General features: G+C 43.4%; 1 protein-coding gene across 1 annotated transcript in view; it reads left to right on the top strand.

Moving 5' to 3' along the window:
• The window catches only part of LOC144689571 (uncharacterized), a 318,797-nt gene that overhangs the window by 215,956 nt on the left and 85,690 nt on the right, over nt 1-17,151 (top strand). Inside the window, exons 9-12 of the mRNA XM_078556753.1 lie at nt 146-308; nt 4,188-4,403; nt 7,338-7,466; nt 10,890-11,042. Of these exons, the coding sequence (XP_078412879.1) occupies nt 146-308; nt 4,188-4,403; nt 7,338-7,466; nt 10,890-11,042 (661 nt within the window). The remainder of the gene's footprint in view (nt 1-145; nt 309-4,187; nt 4,404-7,337; nt 7,467-10,889; nt 11,043-17,151) is intronic.

The raw sequence follows: 17,151 nt of genomic DNA, 5'->3' as shown, positions 1-17,151 counted from the left end.
AAATAAGGGTGAGTTAAAACATTTGGTTGTGTTGCACCCAACTTGAGCTCAGGGAGATTGGAAGAAGATTGGCCCTGGGGCTTTAAAACCCCTTAAACAGTAAAGTATAACTGGTGTATGTGAATTTGTCACTTTTTATTGCTAGAAAACGGATGGATCAGTTTGAACATGAGAAGACTGAAGAAATAGCTCGGTTAGATGAGTACAAGAAGGAGGAAATGAAGAAAGTAGAAAAAGCAAAGAGATTGTCTGAAAAAAACTCAGCAACCAAAGCTACTTTTGATAAGAAAGAACATGAAGAAATGGAGGTAGGTCAGGATCTTGGCAAAATACAAATATTATTTAGTCAATGCTAACAAAAAACAGGGGAGCCAGTTAGCTCAGTTGGCTAGATAGCTAGTGTGTGGAATCAGATTAATAGGATTTGATCCCGTTTCCTGCTGAGGTAGACTTGAGGCCTGCTTCCTCATCCTTCCTGTAGTAAAAAATCACAGCATTTGCTGCGGTTCAGTGAATAACCTGCCTTCAGACAGGGTACTCTAGAAGAAGAACCAAAAGGATCTTGGGGGTGAAATTTGTCTTGTGGACATAGCGCGAAAAGGATAATAGTGAATTAACAGCCTGTTTTACACTCAGCCCAATTTTCATTTGCATTATGGAAAAATAAGATGCCAATTTGTTATTGCCCAAGATAAATTTCAATGTCCTCCTCCACTGACTGAGATAATTATTAATCAGGTTGAACCCATACATGTCTATTTTCACCATCAGAGGCATGATGGGAAACACATTCTTCAAATATAGCCGGACTATACTTATTGGTGAAAAGTACTGATAATGTTAAACATTGTAGTGTATTGGTTAATGCAATTATTGAAACCTCATAGCAATAAACAAATTGCTACTGAGAAATATGTCAGTTAGCTCAGCCAATTGGTGTTCATCTGTCTGGGTCAAAGGACAGTTGTTTCAAACTCTACTTGAAGGCTTAAAACTTGTACCAATACCCTAATAGAGTTGCACATTGTTTGGGAAACTTAGTTTCAGATGTTTGGTTTAATATACACGCTCAAGAAACAATATCTTTTTAATCATGTGACTGAATATTTTAATTCCTGAGCAGCTTAGTTCTAGCCACATGTCTTTAAACAAAATCATTCCATTCTTATCAGACTTGTTTTCTCGCTATATATTTCACATGCATTATCTGACATGCTGATGTAGATTTTTTTTTATTTTGTCAGTATTTTCTTGATTGTATTTTACTACTGCATTAGTGGTACACCCTTACCTATGTGAAGAACTGAAAAGCACTAGTATAAATTGAAGCATTTTTTAAGAAGTTCCCCGATTACCCATAATTTGAAGCTCATTTTTTAAGTGCATACATTGAATTTATGTACTGCCATATTTCATTTATTTTCTTGTTTCACGGAGTCAGGGAGACTCCACAGGCCTTTAAAAATGATGGCCAGGACCCGATTCCAGAATTTCCACCCCATTTCCAATACCTCCAATTTTCTCCAGTGTGGAATAAAGGTGAAAGCTTAGAGCTCTGAGAAATAGCTTGGTTAGATGAGTACAAGAAGGAGGAAATGAAGAAACTACAAAAGGCAAAGAGATTGTCTGAAAACAGAGCTAAGAGCTCTAAGCCCACACCCTGCACTCAAGACTTGGCCAGCTCTATTGCAGGGATAGGCATCTCCTAGCCCTTTGCATTTTTCGTGGAGTCAGGCCAGCTTTTTAAGGACTCGTGGTTCATGGCCTCTCAATGGTGTCATGAGCCATAGTCTGGATGAGAAAAGTTTTTAAAGGTAGTTTCAAAAGGACTTACCCATGCCCACTTGTCCATACATCTATTACTCTGTTGAAACAGCTGCACCCCATGGTAAACATCTGCTTGATTGACAGCTCTTTCTCGCTGATCTATTCTGTCAGCTGCGCAATGTTCACTTACACAAGATAAATAGATTTCAAGTGGTTGAAGTTTTTTAAAAAGCTTTTTCACACATGCTATTGTTACTATAGGGTTTAGTTGTTCTGTATAGAGTATATACTCTAGCCAGAAGTGCCAAGTGGATGATCCATCTCGGCCTCCTCCTGAAGTCCCGAACATCACAGATGCCAGTCTTCAGCCAATTCAGTTCACTCCATGTGATATCAAGGAATGGCTGAAAGCACTGGGTACTGCAAAGGCTATGAGCCCTGACAATATTCCGGCAATAGTACTGAAGACTTGTGCTGCAGAACTTATTGTGCCCCTAGCCAAGCTGTTCCAGTACAGCTACAACACTGGCATTTATCTGGCAATGTGGAAAATTGTCCAGATATGTCCTGTATACAAAAAGCAGGTCAGATCCAAGCTGACCAATTACCACCCTATCAATCTACTCTCAATCATCAGTAAAGTGATGGAAGGGTAACGAACAATGCTATCAAGTGGCACTTGCTTAGCAAGAACCTGCTCACTGGCGCTCAGTTTGGGTTCCGCCATGGTCACTCAGCTACTGATCTCATTACAGCCTTGGTTCAAACATGGACAAAAGGGCTGAATTCCAGAGGTGAGGTGAGAGTGACTGCCTTTGGCATCAAGACAGCATTTGACTAAGTGTGGCATCAAAGAGCCCTAGCAAAACTGGAGTCACTGGGAATCAGGGGGAAAACTCACCACTGGTTGGAGTCTTACCTAGCACAAAGGAAGATGATCATGGTTGTTAGAGGCCAATCATTTCAGTTCCAGGATATCACTGCAGGAGTTCCTTAGGGTAGTGTCCTAGGCACAACCATCTTCAGTTGTTTCATCACTGACCTTCCATCATAAGATCAGAAGTGGGGATGTCCGCTGCTGATTGCACAATATCCAGGCTTGGGTTGACAAGTGGCAAGTAACATTTGTACCACACAAGTGCCAGGCAATGACCATCTCCAACAAGAGAGAATCTAACCATTGCCCCTTGAAATTCAATAGCATTACCATTGCTGAATCCCCCACTATCAACATCCTGGGGGTTACCATTGATCAGAAACTGAACTGGACTAGCCATATACATACTGTGGAGACAAGAGCAGGTCAGAGGCTAGGAATCCTGCGGCGAGTAACTCAATTCCTGATTCCCCAAAGCCTGTCTGCCATCTACAAGGCACAAGTCAGGAATGTGATGGGATACACTCCACTTGCCTGGATGAGTGCAGCTCCAACAACACTCAAGAAGCTTGACACCATCCAGGACAAAGCAGCTTGCTTGATTGGCACCCATCCATGAACACTCACTCCCTCCACCACTGACACACAGTGACAGCAGTATGCACCACCTACAAGATACACTGCAGGAATTCATCAAGGCTCCTTAGACTGTACCTTCCAAACCCATGACTACTCCCATATAGAAGGACAAGGGCAGCAGACACATGGGAGCACCACCACCTGAAAGCTGCCCTCTAAGCCATTCACCATTCTAACTTGGAAATATATCGCCGTTCCTTCACTGTCACTGGTCCAAAATCCTGGAACTCCCTCCCTAACTGCACTGTGGGTGTACCTGTACCACTTGGACTGCAGCGGTTCAAGAAGGCAGCTCACCGCCACTTTCTCAAGAAAATTAGGGATGGGCGATAACCAGTGACACCCATATCCCATGAATGAATAAAAAGATACTGGATGAATGGACATGTAAATGTCATATGTTGGCATGGAGAGTATGAGGGGCATGCAGAGTGGTGGAGGGGCATAGGTTGACATGGAGGGTATGAGGAGTCATGGGGGTTGAGTGGAGGGACAACAGGTGGCATGTGTTGGCATGGATGGGGCATAGGGCATGTGTGGGACATGAGGGGTGAGGGCTAGAGGGCTGTTTTTTGTTTTATTTATTTTTTTGGTAATTGGAATGAAGTCAAGAGCACAAAGGCTGGCCTTCTAAACAGCCCAGCTTGACACCCAGCAGCTCCTTTAGCTACTTCTGAACTCTTTCCACGGGTGGAGAGCCCAACTCCAGTTACCACCCTACCCCACCCCGCCCCACCACCAGAACAAATATCCCACCTGTTCAGGCATTTTCTCCTAAGTTGGGCATGCCAAGCCAGAAATTTCCTGACTCTCACCACCTGCCTCGAAGATGAAAATCCAGCCCTATATTTACTTAGTTCTTCTAATTAATGATGGCTGTTCTCTTCCTCTCTAATATTATTAGCTCTTGAAACAACAGCTTGGTCAGCTCCAGGAAGACTTCAGAAAAAATGAGTCTAGGTGGTCTTGCGCCCACAACTGCCTTCGAAATCAAATTGACACATTGACCAAGGAAAACATTGAACTACGTGATGAGTTGAAAGCCGTAGAATGTCATCGCCAAGAGTCTGTGAAAGAAACTGAGACTGCCAACCTTATCAGCAAGAAATTTGAAACACCAGTATGAATTTTACTATGATTAAATATTGCTTGTTGATTGAGCAATCATTGATTGCTTGTTTTGATAGAAGTTACAGCAATGTTTAAAGGATACAAGCTGAACCATATTTTAAAAATGTTCAGCATAAAGAATTTATTTCACTTACGAAACAAAAGAAAAATAGAACCTGAATTTATATAGCACCTTTCACAACCTCAGGACATTCCACTTTGCGACCAGTGAAGTGTTTTTAAGGTGTAGTCAGTGATGTAATATAGGAAACACAGCAACCAATTTGCCCACAGCAAGGTCCCACAAATAGCAATAAGCTAATAACCTGATAACTGTTTTAGGCGTTGGTTGAAACCTAACTATCAGCCAGGACATGGGGGAGAACCACCCTGCTCTTTGAATACTGCTATGGGATCCTTTGTGTTTACCTAAGCGGGAAGATTATGCCTCTGTTTAACATCCCATCTGAAACGCGTATCTCAACTTCTCAAAATTTCCATTAATTCATAAGACACAAATCCAGAGGTAGACAACAATACAGAGATAATAAAAATATTATATGAACATGACATATTCATCCCCAGTCTCTAAGACAACTTTCTTTCTAGTTTCTAAGTATGAGATTGTGTTCTTTGCCTGGTTACATAGAATTACAGCACTGAAAGAGACCATTCGAACCATCAGGTTCCTGTGGGTGTTTATGTTCCACACAAGCCTCTTACTACCCAGGCTTCACCTAACTCCATCAACACATCCTTCCATTTCTTTCTCTGTTATTTACTTATTTAGCTTCCTCTTAAAAACATCAATGCTATTCGCCTCCACTACTCCCTGTGATAGCGAGTTCCATATTCTAACTACTCTCTGCATGGGTAAACAAGTTGCTCCTGAATTCCCTGTTGAATTTACTATTGACAATCATATAGTTATGGCCCACAGTTATGATCTCGCTCCTTTTCTATGTCTACCTGATCAAACCCTTTCTTGAAGACCTCTATCATGTCACCCATCAGTCTTCTCTTTTCAACATCTGTTCAATCTTTCCTGACAGGTACCATTCCAGTAATTTTTTTTTGTACCTTCTCCAGTGCCTCTGTATCTTTTATATAATATGGAGGCCAGAATTGTTCACAGTTCTCCCAAGTGCGGCCTTATCAAGATTCTATACGCTTTTAACATAACGTCCCCTCTTTTGAATTCTATCCCTCTCGAAAAGAAACACAGTGCTTTGTTTTTTTTAAATTACCTTATGAATCTGCATTGTTACTTTTAGTAATTGATGTATCTGTACCTCCAGATCCCTCTGTTTCTGTACTCCATTTAGACACTTAGGGACAAAGATTCATACGTGTGGCACCACTGGTGCCTGTGTGGCCTTTTTTAATGATACCAATGAAGAACGCTTTGCATGTCAAACAGATAGTGGCCTGCTGCACTGTCTGCCCTTCGGAATCATGTGGCATCGCTTCCAGCAAATAAATTTGCCCCCCTTATTTTTCAAAGTGTTTGTGACCTCATTATTCTTCCTACCAAAATGTATTACCTTGCAATTAATCTATATTGGAAGTTCATTTGCCAATTACACACCCATTCTGCAATTTGATTAATGTTGTTCTGTATTTTATTGCGGTCCTCCTATGTATACGCCCCAATTTGGTGTCATTTGCAAATTTTGAAATGGTGCTTCTGATTCCTGAGTCCAAATTGTTAATTTAAGTGGTGAATAACAGTGGTCCCGGCAAAAATCCTTGTAGGACACTATTTCCCACCAGTTGCCTTGCTGAACAGCTACCCTTGGCCCCTGCTCCCTGTTTACTGTTTTGCAATGAGTGTTCTATCCATTATGCTACTTGTGCCCTGACTCTACATTCTCTGACCTTAATCATGAGTCTACAATGCTGTATCTTATCAAAGGCTTTTTGGAAATCCAAATATATTACACTACTTCATTATCCTCATGCACACTTTCTGTTCCTTCTCCAAAGAATTCAGTAAGGTTGGTTTGGAATTAATGCTAAATACACTTAATTATATTTTCAGTTTCTAGATGTTTTTCTATTTCATTATCTTTCTTATGTTAACTAACTGGCCTATAGTTCCCTGGCCTTGTCCATTTTAGATATAGGAATCACATTAACGTGAGTACTATAGGACAGCTCACAAATTGGTCAGAGTCCAACTGATTTCTCATTCAGCTTCGGAAGAGCATTCTGATTCGTTCTGATGCAAGGTCATTGACCTGAAATGTTAAATCTGTTTCTCTCCACAGATCCTGCCTGACCTACTGAATATTCCTGCATTTTTTGTTTTTATTTTACATTTCCAGTATCTACAGTATATTGCCTTTATATTGGTGGGATGGAGTAGGGCAGTGGTGGGGCAGGGGTGGTGTAATGTATTGAGACGGTTCCCATTTTATTAACATTGCATCAAAATACTATTCTGGATAAATATGGCCTACCTCCCTGGGAGAATCCTCATGGAAATCCACATGCAGTGCAAAATGAGTGGGGATCCACCTTTACCTAATGGCATGCATAGTAGAGAAAGCCTGCCCCCATCGTGTGACACTCAACTTTACCCACATCATTTCAACCCTTTCAAAAGCCCGGCATTTGAATGCTGCTCCCAAAGCTTGGGACTACTTCTCACATTTTTCTCATGTTCTGCATGTGGAAAACCAGTTGACCCAGCAGAGATTGGGAACATCAATGCAGGGAATGGTTTGCTCAAATTGTGTCCCAGTATTGCATACCATAACATCTTAGAGCACAAATGAAATCTGCTGTCGCATTTCTGCTAATGAATTGTGATCAACCCCTGATTAGCCAAAATGCTTGTTTACATAATCCATGCTGATAAAAGTATATGTTTCTTGCTTTAAGCAATGTTTTATGGTGATATGTTGTTATAGTAATAAATATCACCTTCAATAATATCCAGGTATCAGATGCCATTGTTAAAGGTACATCACAAACAGTCTCATGTAGACACAGGAGTCGGAGTTCAACTCCAACTGAAAAGAGAATGCCGATTGAAAGAAGACAGACTCCTGTGGATTCTCAGCTAAAGGTGCTACATATTTATTATGAATCTATTTCTGTCCTCATTAATGTCCTCATTATTCAGTGAATAATTTTTAATGCATGGGGCAGAATTTTACTCTCCCCCGTTGGGCTTGTAGGTTGGGGGGATGCGGGGTGAACATAAAATTCCTCGGATGGGCTGGGGTGGGCGAGGCCTTGGCCCCCTTGCCCCATTTGAGGCCCTTCAGTGGCCAATTTTTGACTACTTAAGGGCCATTTCCTGCCCAGCCTCAATTTTCAGGCTGGCAGGAGGAGTTCCGTGGTATAGGGGAAGCCTGAAAATGAATTGAGTTCAGGTCTCAAGTGGGGTGCCTCCATCAGCAGCCCCCTTTAAACATTGGGCAACCCCCTCTTAAGATCTGGTAACCGCAGGACCTCCCCACCAGCTTTTCCACTGACACCCCAATCCCCATCTGTCCATCCCCGCAGGCCCCCAAAACGTACCTGTTCCTGGAATCCCAGGACTTAGGCTCTACAGACTGATTAGAGTCCCAGTCCTGTCCATTGTAGCTTCTGGTGCTGCACGGCCTAGAGAGCTGCCAGCTAATCAGATTGAGCGGCAGCTGTCTAAGGCAGGACTTCCTCCCAATTGAGGGGTGGAAGTCCCGCTTCAGCCAATGAATGCTCGTTGGAGCGTGAAATCGCTGCAGGACAGGCAGTGTCAGTGGGGACCTGTTTCCCGCCAGCTCTTCAGATGGTGGGAAGGGAAGCCATTCTAAAATTCCTGGCCATGATGAGTTTAAGTCAATACATTACTTGAGTTGCTGCTGCTACTATGGCAATTCTACAGTTACATGCTGCTAAAATCTGCCAATTATAATTGTGGTAAACATTAACAATTGTTTGCCAGACATCTGGCTGGAAGGCATATCTCCTGTCACATTCACACTGATCTCTGAGAGAATCCAGGGCAGCTGTGCACTGTCCTAGATAAAGGATGGCTGTAGGTTTTTGTTTAACTGAGAAAACAATAAACCTTGAAAATAATTTTGTTTTACATAAAAATACATTTATGAAGCCAAATTTTTAAACAGCCGTGGAGGGGTCAGAGGAGCTGACAGGCCCACAATTTCTAGCACAATGCAGGTCTCCCACCATGGTCCCACCTCTGGGCAATTTTCCTTCCAGGAAAATCGGGGACAGCTGATGGCCACCCGCCCCCAAGTCTATTAGGTCAGTTAAAGGGCCTTTTATGCCCAATCTCCACATGCTGTTGAAAATTCGGGGTATCAGAGTGAATTAACTGTTTAACCTCTTATTCTCAAGTTTCAAAATAATTCAAGATGATAGCCCCTATTGGCGACAGTGATTATATTTTGTTCAGCATAAGTAAGACTTGACACATGCTATCTGAGCAGTGATATCGAAGTGCGACAGAATTACCATTATGCCCTTGGTAGAAATGCAATGTCCATGTAACTATTCCCTGGTTGTGCCCCAGGTATCACCTCATCAGCCAATGTGACACATAATACCTCTACAAGTTCTGTACTTGGAAAAGCTTCTCTTATACTTTCTTTACATAGAAAAGCTTATGGAGACCAATTTGACCCAATCATAGAAGGTATCATCAAAAGTGCTAAGAAGGGGCACTTACACAGCTATAACCTGCCTACCAATGCTCAGTTCAGCTTACCAATGCTGGGTTCCGCCAGGGCCACTCGGTTCCTGACCTCATCACAGCCTTGATTCAAACATGGACAAAAGAGCTGAGCTCAAGGGAGAAGGTGAGAATGACTGCCCTTGACATCAAGGCTGCATTTGACCTACTGTGGCATTAAGAAGCCCTAGCAAAATTGAAGTCAATGCAATCGGGAGAACACTCTCATCCAGTTGGAGCCATACCTAGCACAAAGGAAGATGGTTGTGGCTGTTGGAGGCCAGTCAGCTCAGCCACAGGACATTGCTATAGGAGTTCCTCAAGATAGTGTCCTAGACCCAACCATCTTCAACTGCTTCAACAATGACCTTCCCTTCATCAAAAGGTCAGAAGTGGGAATGTTTGCTGATAATTGCACTGAATTCAGTACCATTCACAACATTTCAGAATTTGGGGCAGTTGATGTCCTCTTACAGCATTCATGCTTAGGCTGATAAGTGGCAAGTAGCATTCGCACCACAGAAGTGCCAGGCATTGACCATTCAATAAGAGAGAATCTAACCATCTCCCCATGACATTCAATTACCATCACTGAATCCCCCAAAGATTGATAGATAGATGACCACTGGCAGCTTTTAATTCTATCCTGATTATTTTATAGTCAATTTCTCAATAAAGTATGTGTCAATGCCTTGATTATTTAAAATGTTGTCTCACTCTACTGGCTACATCAACCATTCCTTGTTGTGCCGTCCTTGTACACTGACCTGGAGTTTTCTTAGTTACATTTCCCATTTCTATCTATCAAACTACCTTATCTTTATGCGATCCATCTCCGGTTCTTCCTTCATATTCCTGACTACCTCATCTTGAGTTGGGATTTTCCAGCCCCACCATGATGGGAGCTGCCATGGGAGATGCGGCGGACCAGCTAAAAGTCCATTGACTTTTGGCGGGACTAGAAGATCCTGGCGGTGGGTGGGACTGGAAAATTCCATTCCTTACTTCTGTCAATGAGCTTTTCCTAGACATGTATAACAAATCCATAGATTCCCACAATCAGTTGGTTATATTTTTCTATCTTCCTTCTATTTTATTCTTTCAGTTTCTCAGTCCCTGCAGTATCTATTTCGATGCCTCCACATTCTGAACCAGAACTTTGAAAATGTTCTTTTTTCTCAGCTTTTCCCTTATGGTACTCAACAGATCCTTGATCACATCTATCCTATTTCATCTTGCATTAGCCTCACCCCCTTTCCTGATTTTCACTAAATCAGCAGCCCTCTTGTCCTCATCTTTCACCCCCTAGCCATCGCATCTGCTATGTCATCGTTTTTTTCACCTTTATACTATGATTTCTGCTAGAGGATGAATATTCCTAGGTATAAGTTAATTCCCAAAACAATAGCATTCACCAGTAGATGTTCACACATTTATTAAGTATATGATAATCACTATTAGCAATAATTAATTATATTATTAACTTACAGAAAATAAATCTTGCATATTTTTATGAGAGAAGCAACATTTTAACAGCACAGTTGCCAACTACAGTTGTTAGCTTTCCCATGATCTATCACTATAATTCCCGATCTCATTCTTACTTATGACCTCATAAACTTGTCTAACATGATTCAAGTGGTGAGTTCTATGCTCTGAACAGTGACTTTAAACATAAAATATCATCTGAAATGGACATTAAAAAGGATTATACTTAAGCAAAACTAGTCATATTATTTGGTAAAGGATCAGTTAAAAGAGCTGAACATAGGGTGCAGTTTTCTCAAAAAACATTTGTATGCCTTATAGGTTTCAGAAAAAGTAGCAAAAAACCCTGAAAATCAGAGAACAGAAATACGAGAAATCCTTGTCAGGTCTCCTGTCCATCTGAGAAGCAGAAGTGGAACGCCAACCGGACGGAAAACACCCTTCCAGGATAGATCAACACCTGACCCAGAGTTGGTGAGCACTATCACAAGGAGATGGATGTTTATCAATGAAAATAAAATCCTAAAATTTACTGCTCGTTGTGCTTTAGGAAGAAGTAAACCTGTTGTCTTGTTGGCGATTGTAAGTGAGGCCACTGGTGTTTGGGAACCGGTAATTGAATAGAAATTGTTTAGGGGATTCTGGAAGTGACCTCTAAGGAAGATATTCAGTAGTGCAGGGAAAAAAATATATTAAGGACTGTGTGGAAGGAATAGGCGGAGTACTCAATAGCTGAGAGAATAGGGAGTAGTGTGAATAGTATTTGGGACAATGAATAATCATAGTGAAGTAAAAATTCGATTGGGACAAAATTATTAATGGTGGAGGCAATAGATTGTATTTGAGGGAAGGATAGTGGATATGGTTATAATGAATTGTTGAAGGAGTGGCTATTGAGTATTGAGGAAGAAGACAGCTGAGAGGAGATTATTTTAGCAGCCAGTACATATTAAGGGAATATTGGTATTTGGAGGTGGGGGGGGGGGGGGGGGGGGGCAGTGGGTAATTGGGGAATCAAATAGTTTGGAGATGGGCAGTGGGTATTTAGGGTGCTGTAAGGTGGCAATGGACATTGGGGAGAGAGGGAGTTGATGAAAGTAAAGTTTACTATGCGAAAGATTGCATTTTGAAATAAATATAAATTTGGAGAAGATGATTTACATGGATGATTGGATGTGAAGAAGTGCAGAGTTAGTTGAGCTGAAGCCATAAGTGCCGAGTGGATGATCCATCTTAGCTGCCTCTTGAGCTCCCCAGCATAACAGATGCCAGTATTCAGCCAATTTGATTCGCCCCATGTGATATCGAGAAACGGCTGAAGGCACTAGATACAGCAAAGATGGTAGACCCTGACGCCCGAATCGTTATCAAAATCCTGCAACTGCTTCATGATGTCGGTGCAGACTCGATGGGCTGAAAGGCCTCTTCTGCACAGTGTGATTCTGTGATATGATGATATGACTGCAACTGTTTTCAGTCAGAAATTTGAAACAGATGCCTTCAAAATCCAGACTAGTGTCAAGAAAGCCTATCAATGTTTGAGAGCCCCCGCACTATTTACAATCTACCTGACAGTGGCTATTCACCTCATCAAACAAGGATAGGGCAAAGAAGAGAGCCATTCAACCCCTCTTCAACTGGTCATAACAGGTGTGAATATTAAATGCTACCTAGATGGAAAACTCTTTAATCTCAGTCTCCTCTGTGCCAAAACTAAACTGACCACCATAGACAAACATGGTCTACAGTTTACGGTTGACTGCAGTGTTGTTGCCTATTCCACACCAGATTTGCAAGCCATTCTTGATCTCTTCAATTCTGCATTCAAGAGTCTCAGCCTGTCCTTGAATGTTGCCAAAACAAAGCTCATATATCAACCCACACTTAGTCAGCCAAATATTCCACCTCCCAAAAATGTTGAAGTAGAGACTCTGAAATATGTTGAGCACTTCCCATACTTTGGCAGCCACCTCTTTCAAAACACCACCATTGATGAGGAGATCCAACACTGGATCAGCTGCACCAGCTCAGCCCTCTACAATCTATGGCAGCAAGTGTTTGACATCAAAGCCTGAGTGTGTGGAGTAGTTGTCGTTACCATACTCCTGTACTGCAGTGATGGACTATATATTAGCGAAACATAAGAGCGCTAGAGAAATTCCATCAGTAATACCTCTGTCGCATCCTCTAAATTCAATGGGAGGACAGTCAAAAAAACGCCGCAGGAGCTCTTCGGGATAATGCCTTAAGCCTAACTGTCTTCAACTGCTTTATCAAAGACCTTTGTCATACCTCAGATACTGAAACAGTCGCAAGATCCTCCAAATCCAGTGGCAAAAAAGTGGCCAACAGCAGCGTCCTCTCCCAGGGCAACTTGTCCAGTATCGAGGCGCTTATCGTCAAAACCAACTCCGCTGGTCAGGACATGTCGTTCGTATGCCTGACACCAAACTCCTGAAGTAATTGCTATACTTGGAAATCAATTGAAGAAGGAGACTTTCAGGAGGACAGAGGCAATGCTTTAAGGATGTCCTCAAAGCATCCCTGAAGAGGTCAAAAATACCTACCCACTCATGGAATACCCTGGCTTGTGACTGACCAAGTTGGAGAAGACTCTTTTGGAAAGGCATTGAACACATTGCGTGACTTCATCGGGAATGCGCAGAGGTGTCAAGGCTTCGGAGGGAATGCACAAACTTCCAAACAACCAACCTACCCAACCCTTCAAGCATCACCTGCTGCACTTGTGGCAGAGTCTGCAGATCACACATTGCACTTATCAGCCATCTCAGAACCCATCAAACCAGAGTGGAAGAAAATCATCTTCAATCCTGAGGGACTACCTAAGAAGAAGAGTGAAGCAGTCCATATGCATGTGCAGCAAAGCCTGGACAGCATTCAGGCTTGGAATGATAAATAACAAGTACTATTCACACAACAAAAGTGCCAGGCAATGGCCATCTCCAAGATTAAAGAATCTAACCATTTCCCCTCGATATCCAATGGCATCACCATTGCTGAATCCCCCATCATCAACATTGTGAAGGTTATCATTGGACAGAAACATAATAAGACCAGCCATATAAATACAGTGGCTAGAAGAGCAGGTCAGATGCTGAGAATTCTGTGGCGAGTAACTCACCTCCTGACTCCCCAAAGCCTGTCCATCTACAAGGCATACGTCAGGAATATGATGGAAGACTCTTCACTTGCCTGAATAAGTGCAGCTCTAATAACACTCAAGAAACTTGACACCATCGAAGACAAAGAAACCTGCTTGATCAACACCATCCACCACCTTCAATATTCATTGCCTCACCACCAATGTATGGTGGTAGCAGTGTGTACCATCTGCAAGATGCGCTGCAGCAACTCACTAAGGTTCCTTCAACAGCACCTTCAAAACCTCATGACCTCTACCACCTAGAAGGGCAAGGGCAGCACAGACATGGGTACACCACTACGTACAAGTTCTCTTTAACCATACACCATCCTGATTTAGAACTATATTGCCAGCCCTTCATGGCCGTTGGGTCAAAAACCTGGAACCTCCTTCCTAACAGCATTGTGGGCATTGCAGCGGTTCAAGAAGCAAAGGATGACTGAAAAAAAATGTGGAGAAATTAGAATATGAAAGTTAATTACAAAGGAATATAATAACAGACAGGAAGAGCTTCTACAAATATTTAAGAAAGAAGAGAGTAGCTAAAGTTAAAATTGGTTCCATAGAGGATGAGACTGAGGAATTAAGATAGGAACAAGGAAATGAATACTTTGAATAAATATAGGTATTTCCTCCTCTATCTGCATTGGATGGCCAACCTCTTCTGTGCAGCGTTGGCCATCCTCTTCTGTGCAGAGGTTGATCACCACTGCCATTGCCTACCAAACTGGAGTGGTAATGTAGCTGGCCCTCCTGCAGCCAAAGCAGGGGTAGAGGACGGTGGGCCTCCATGGCACCCACAAAGCGCCCGATGGCTACAGTCTTCTTAACCTTCAGGCCCATGACTTGTTTGTTGCAGTCCTAGGCTGGAAGCACTGAGCGCGGCTGTACTTTAAACTGCCTGGCAAGATAAAGCGGCAAGGTGATGGCGTGGCGGGTGAATGAAAGCCCGCCCACCATGGAAACGGTGTGTTCCCGGGGAATGCATAAGTACTGCAGTGGGTTTGGGATGATACAGTGTGAAAACTCGCCATTGTGGCCGGCAGGTAAAACATCATTTTACCCGCCCACTACTGCACTTAGTGCAAATCTGGGATGATTCCACTCTAAAACGTTATTCAAGAAAGGAGGGGAATAGAAAGCAGGAAACCGTAAGCTGGTTAACCTAACATCTGCCATTGAGAAAATGTTGGAACCCATTATTAAGGAAGTAGTAGTAGTACATTTAGAAAATCATAATAAAATCAAGCAGAGTTAACGTGTCTATGAAAGATAAATCAGGCCAGATATTTGCTCCCGAGGCAGGTAGTTCGAGTCGGGAAATTTCCCGGCTTGGAGCATCCACCTCAGGAAAATGTTCCTCAAGTGGTGCAATATTCCCCTGGGAGGTAGGTGAAGGATAGAGTTGGGCCCCTCACCCCTGGATGCAGAATGGAGGGGGCCACAAGAGCTGGCTAAAAGGCCTACCTTAGCTCTCTGGGAGTCCCTATCCCAATTGTTTTGTTAAATATTAGGCCCTCTAGCCCTCACCCCTTACATCCCCATACCTCCCAAACCACTCCCTATGCCCCATCCATGCCAACTAATGCCAATCCATGTCCCCCACCCACCACCAGTGGGCCTTCATACAGTCCATGCCAACACATTACCCCCACCCATCCCCATTGCCACTTATAGCCGCTATGTCAACTTAGTGCCAACTCATGCGAACTCATGCCGCACACCTGCCATCCTTTTCTCTTACACCCTCCATGCCAATTCACCCAGTATCCACAATTTGGAGACCTCAAGAGCCATGGCGAGATGAAATAAAGTTCTAAATATATATTACAGAGTTAACTATATAAAAATAAGTCCCATTCATGAAAACCAGTTCATTATAATTAAATCTCCTCAAGTTCTTAGTCCCTTATACAAGCAAATACTTTATGGGTGGGATTTTCCGCTCCAGCCTGCGGCAGGTATCATGGCGGACAGAAGCATAAAATATTGCGAGAAGAAAAAGATCAGTTTTATGTCAGCAGGAAAACAGGTTCCTGTCATCCGCTCCTGGCTTCAATGGTAGCATGTGTTTCCCATTGCTTCACATTGGGAATGTCATTTTAATACATTTGAACATAATGGCTGCTTATCAGAATCATCCCCCCATGCTGGATCAAAAGGCCACGTCGACGTCCAATTAGACCAATGTGTTTTACAACTGTATATAAGCGACATGCACCTGGCAACATGCACTTTGCTTATGTATTCGAGGTTTGTTTGCCAACTTTGCATTGCGCAGCACTTGCGGCATCTTAGAATCAGCGCCAGGCTCGCAGGCAGCACCACATCGCTTTCAGTGGGGCATTGCAGGTAAGACTATACCTACCAGACCAGCAGTAAGGCCGGAGTGGCTTGTAATGTGCTGCAGGGCAAGGGCTCAATTGGGAGAGGGGAAGAAACGTGGACAGAGGCAAGAGAAGGGACTACAGGGCAAGGGCTTGACTGGGGGAGGGGGAAAGTGGACAAAGGCAAGGGAAGGGGCTGCAGGGCAAGGGCTCAACTGGGGGAGGGTGAAGAGTGGTGAAGGTTGCACTCAGATGCATGACCGGGGGATACAGGCTGGAAGAATCCTCTTGGTCAGAATGGGGAAAAGTCTCCCACAGAGGAACATAAGACAGCTGGGGCGAGAATGGGAGGATGGTGGAGTGAAGAGCATTTCAGATTACAGACTTGCAAAGACTGTCCTTGTCCCAATCCAGGGAGGGGGAGGGCATGTTAGTCCAGTGTCAATCGTGCCCAGCATGTTGTGCATAGGACGTGGTCGTAACGTCAGGCGCATCAGTCTGGGGGCTTTCTGGTATAATACTGGCCCGCAGTAGCACGTTCACAGTCAAGGGATGCCTCTGTGCTCTATAGATGTGGAAAAGGTAGTTTAGAGGCATTTGAAGATCTCATACGCAGCCGGTGGGGGGGAGCGGGAGGGTCTCTATATTTCATTGTGCAATGGGCCTCAAGATGGGGAGGGGTAAGGTCCACATGGCGCATAGGCACATCCACCTCAATTGATTCAGTCGGTAACACAAGGATATCCAACACAATCACAATGGGTTCAAGGATTGGAGGGAAGGCTTGAGGGGTATTGGAGGAGCACCTTGAAAAGTACCTTGTGCTGGCCAGGATCTCAGTGGCGAGTAGATGCCAACACTGGAACCAAGCCCTTGAACCCACAGTCACCCAAGAGTCATTGATAGAGGTAGGACCATTGGAGGCTCATGCTGACTCATGCCTTTTTCCCATTGATGCTGCAGACAGGAGACCTCAGGAAGATGGAAGTTGGATTTATTGCTGCCTGCATAATCACCTATAGGCAGGAGAGAAGGCTTAACAAAGGGAGGAGCTTCAACCTCATGAGCAAGGGACAGCCGGGCCCCGTTCTGA

This window comes from Cetorhinus maximus, chromosome 14 (genome assembly GCF_964194155.1).
Source record: "Cetorhinus maximus chromosome 14, sCetMax3.hap1.1, whole genome shotgun sequence".
Classification (NCBI taxonomy): domain Eukaryota; kingdom Metazoa; phylum Chordata; class Chondrichthyes; order Lamniformes; family Cetorhinidae; genus Cetorhinus; species Cetorhinus maximus.
The sequence above is the reverse complement of the archived record's forward strand: the minus strand, read 5'-3'. Positions and strand labels throughout refer to the sequence as shown.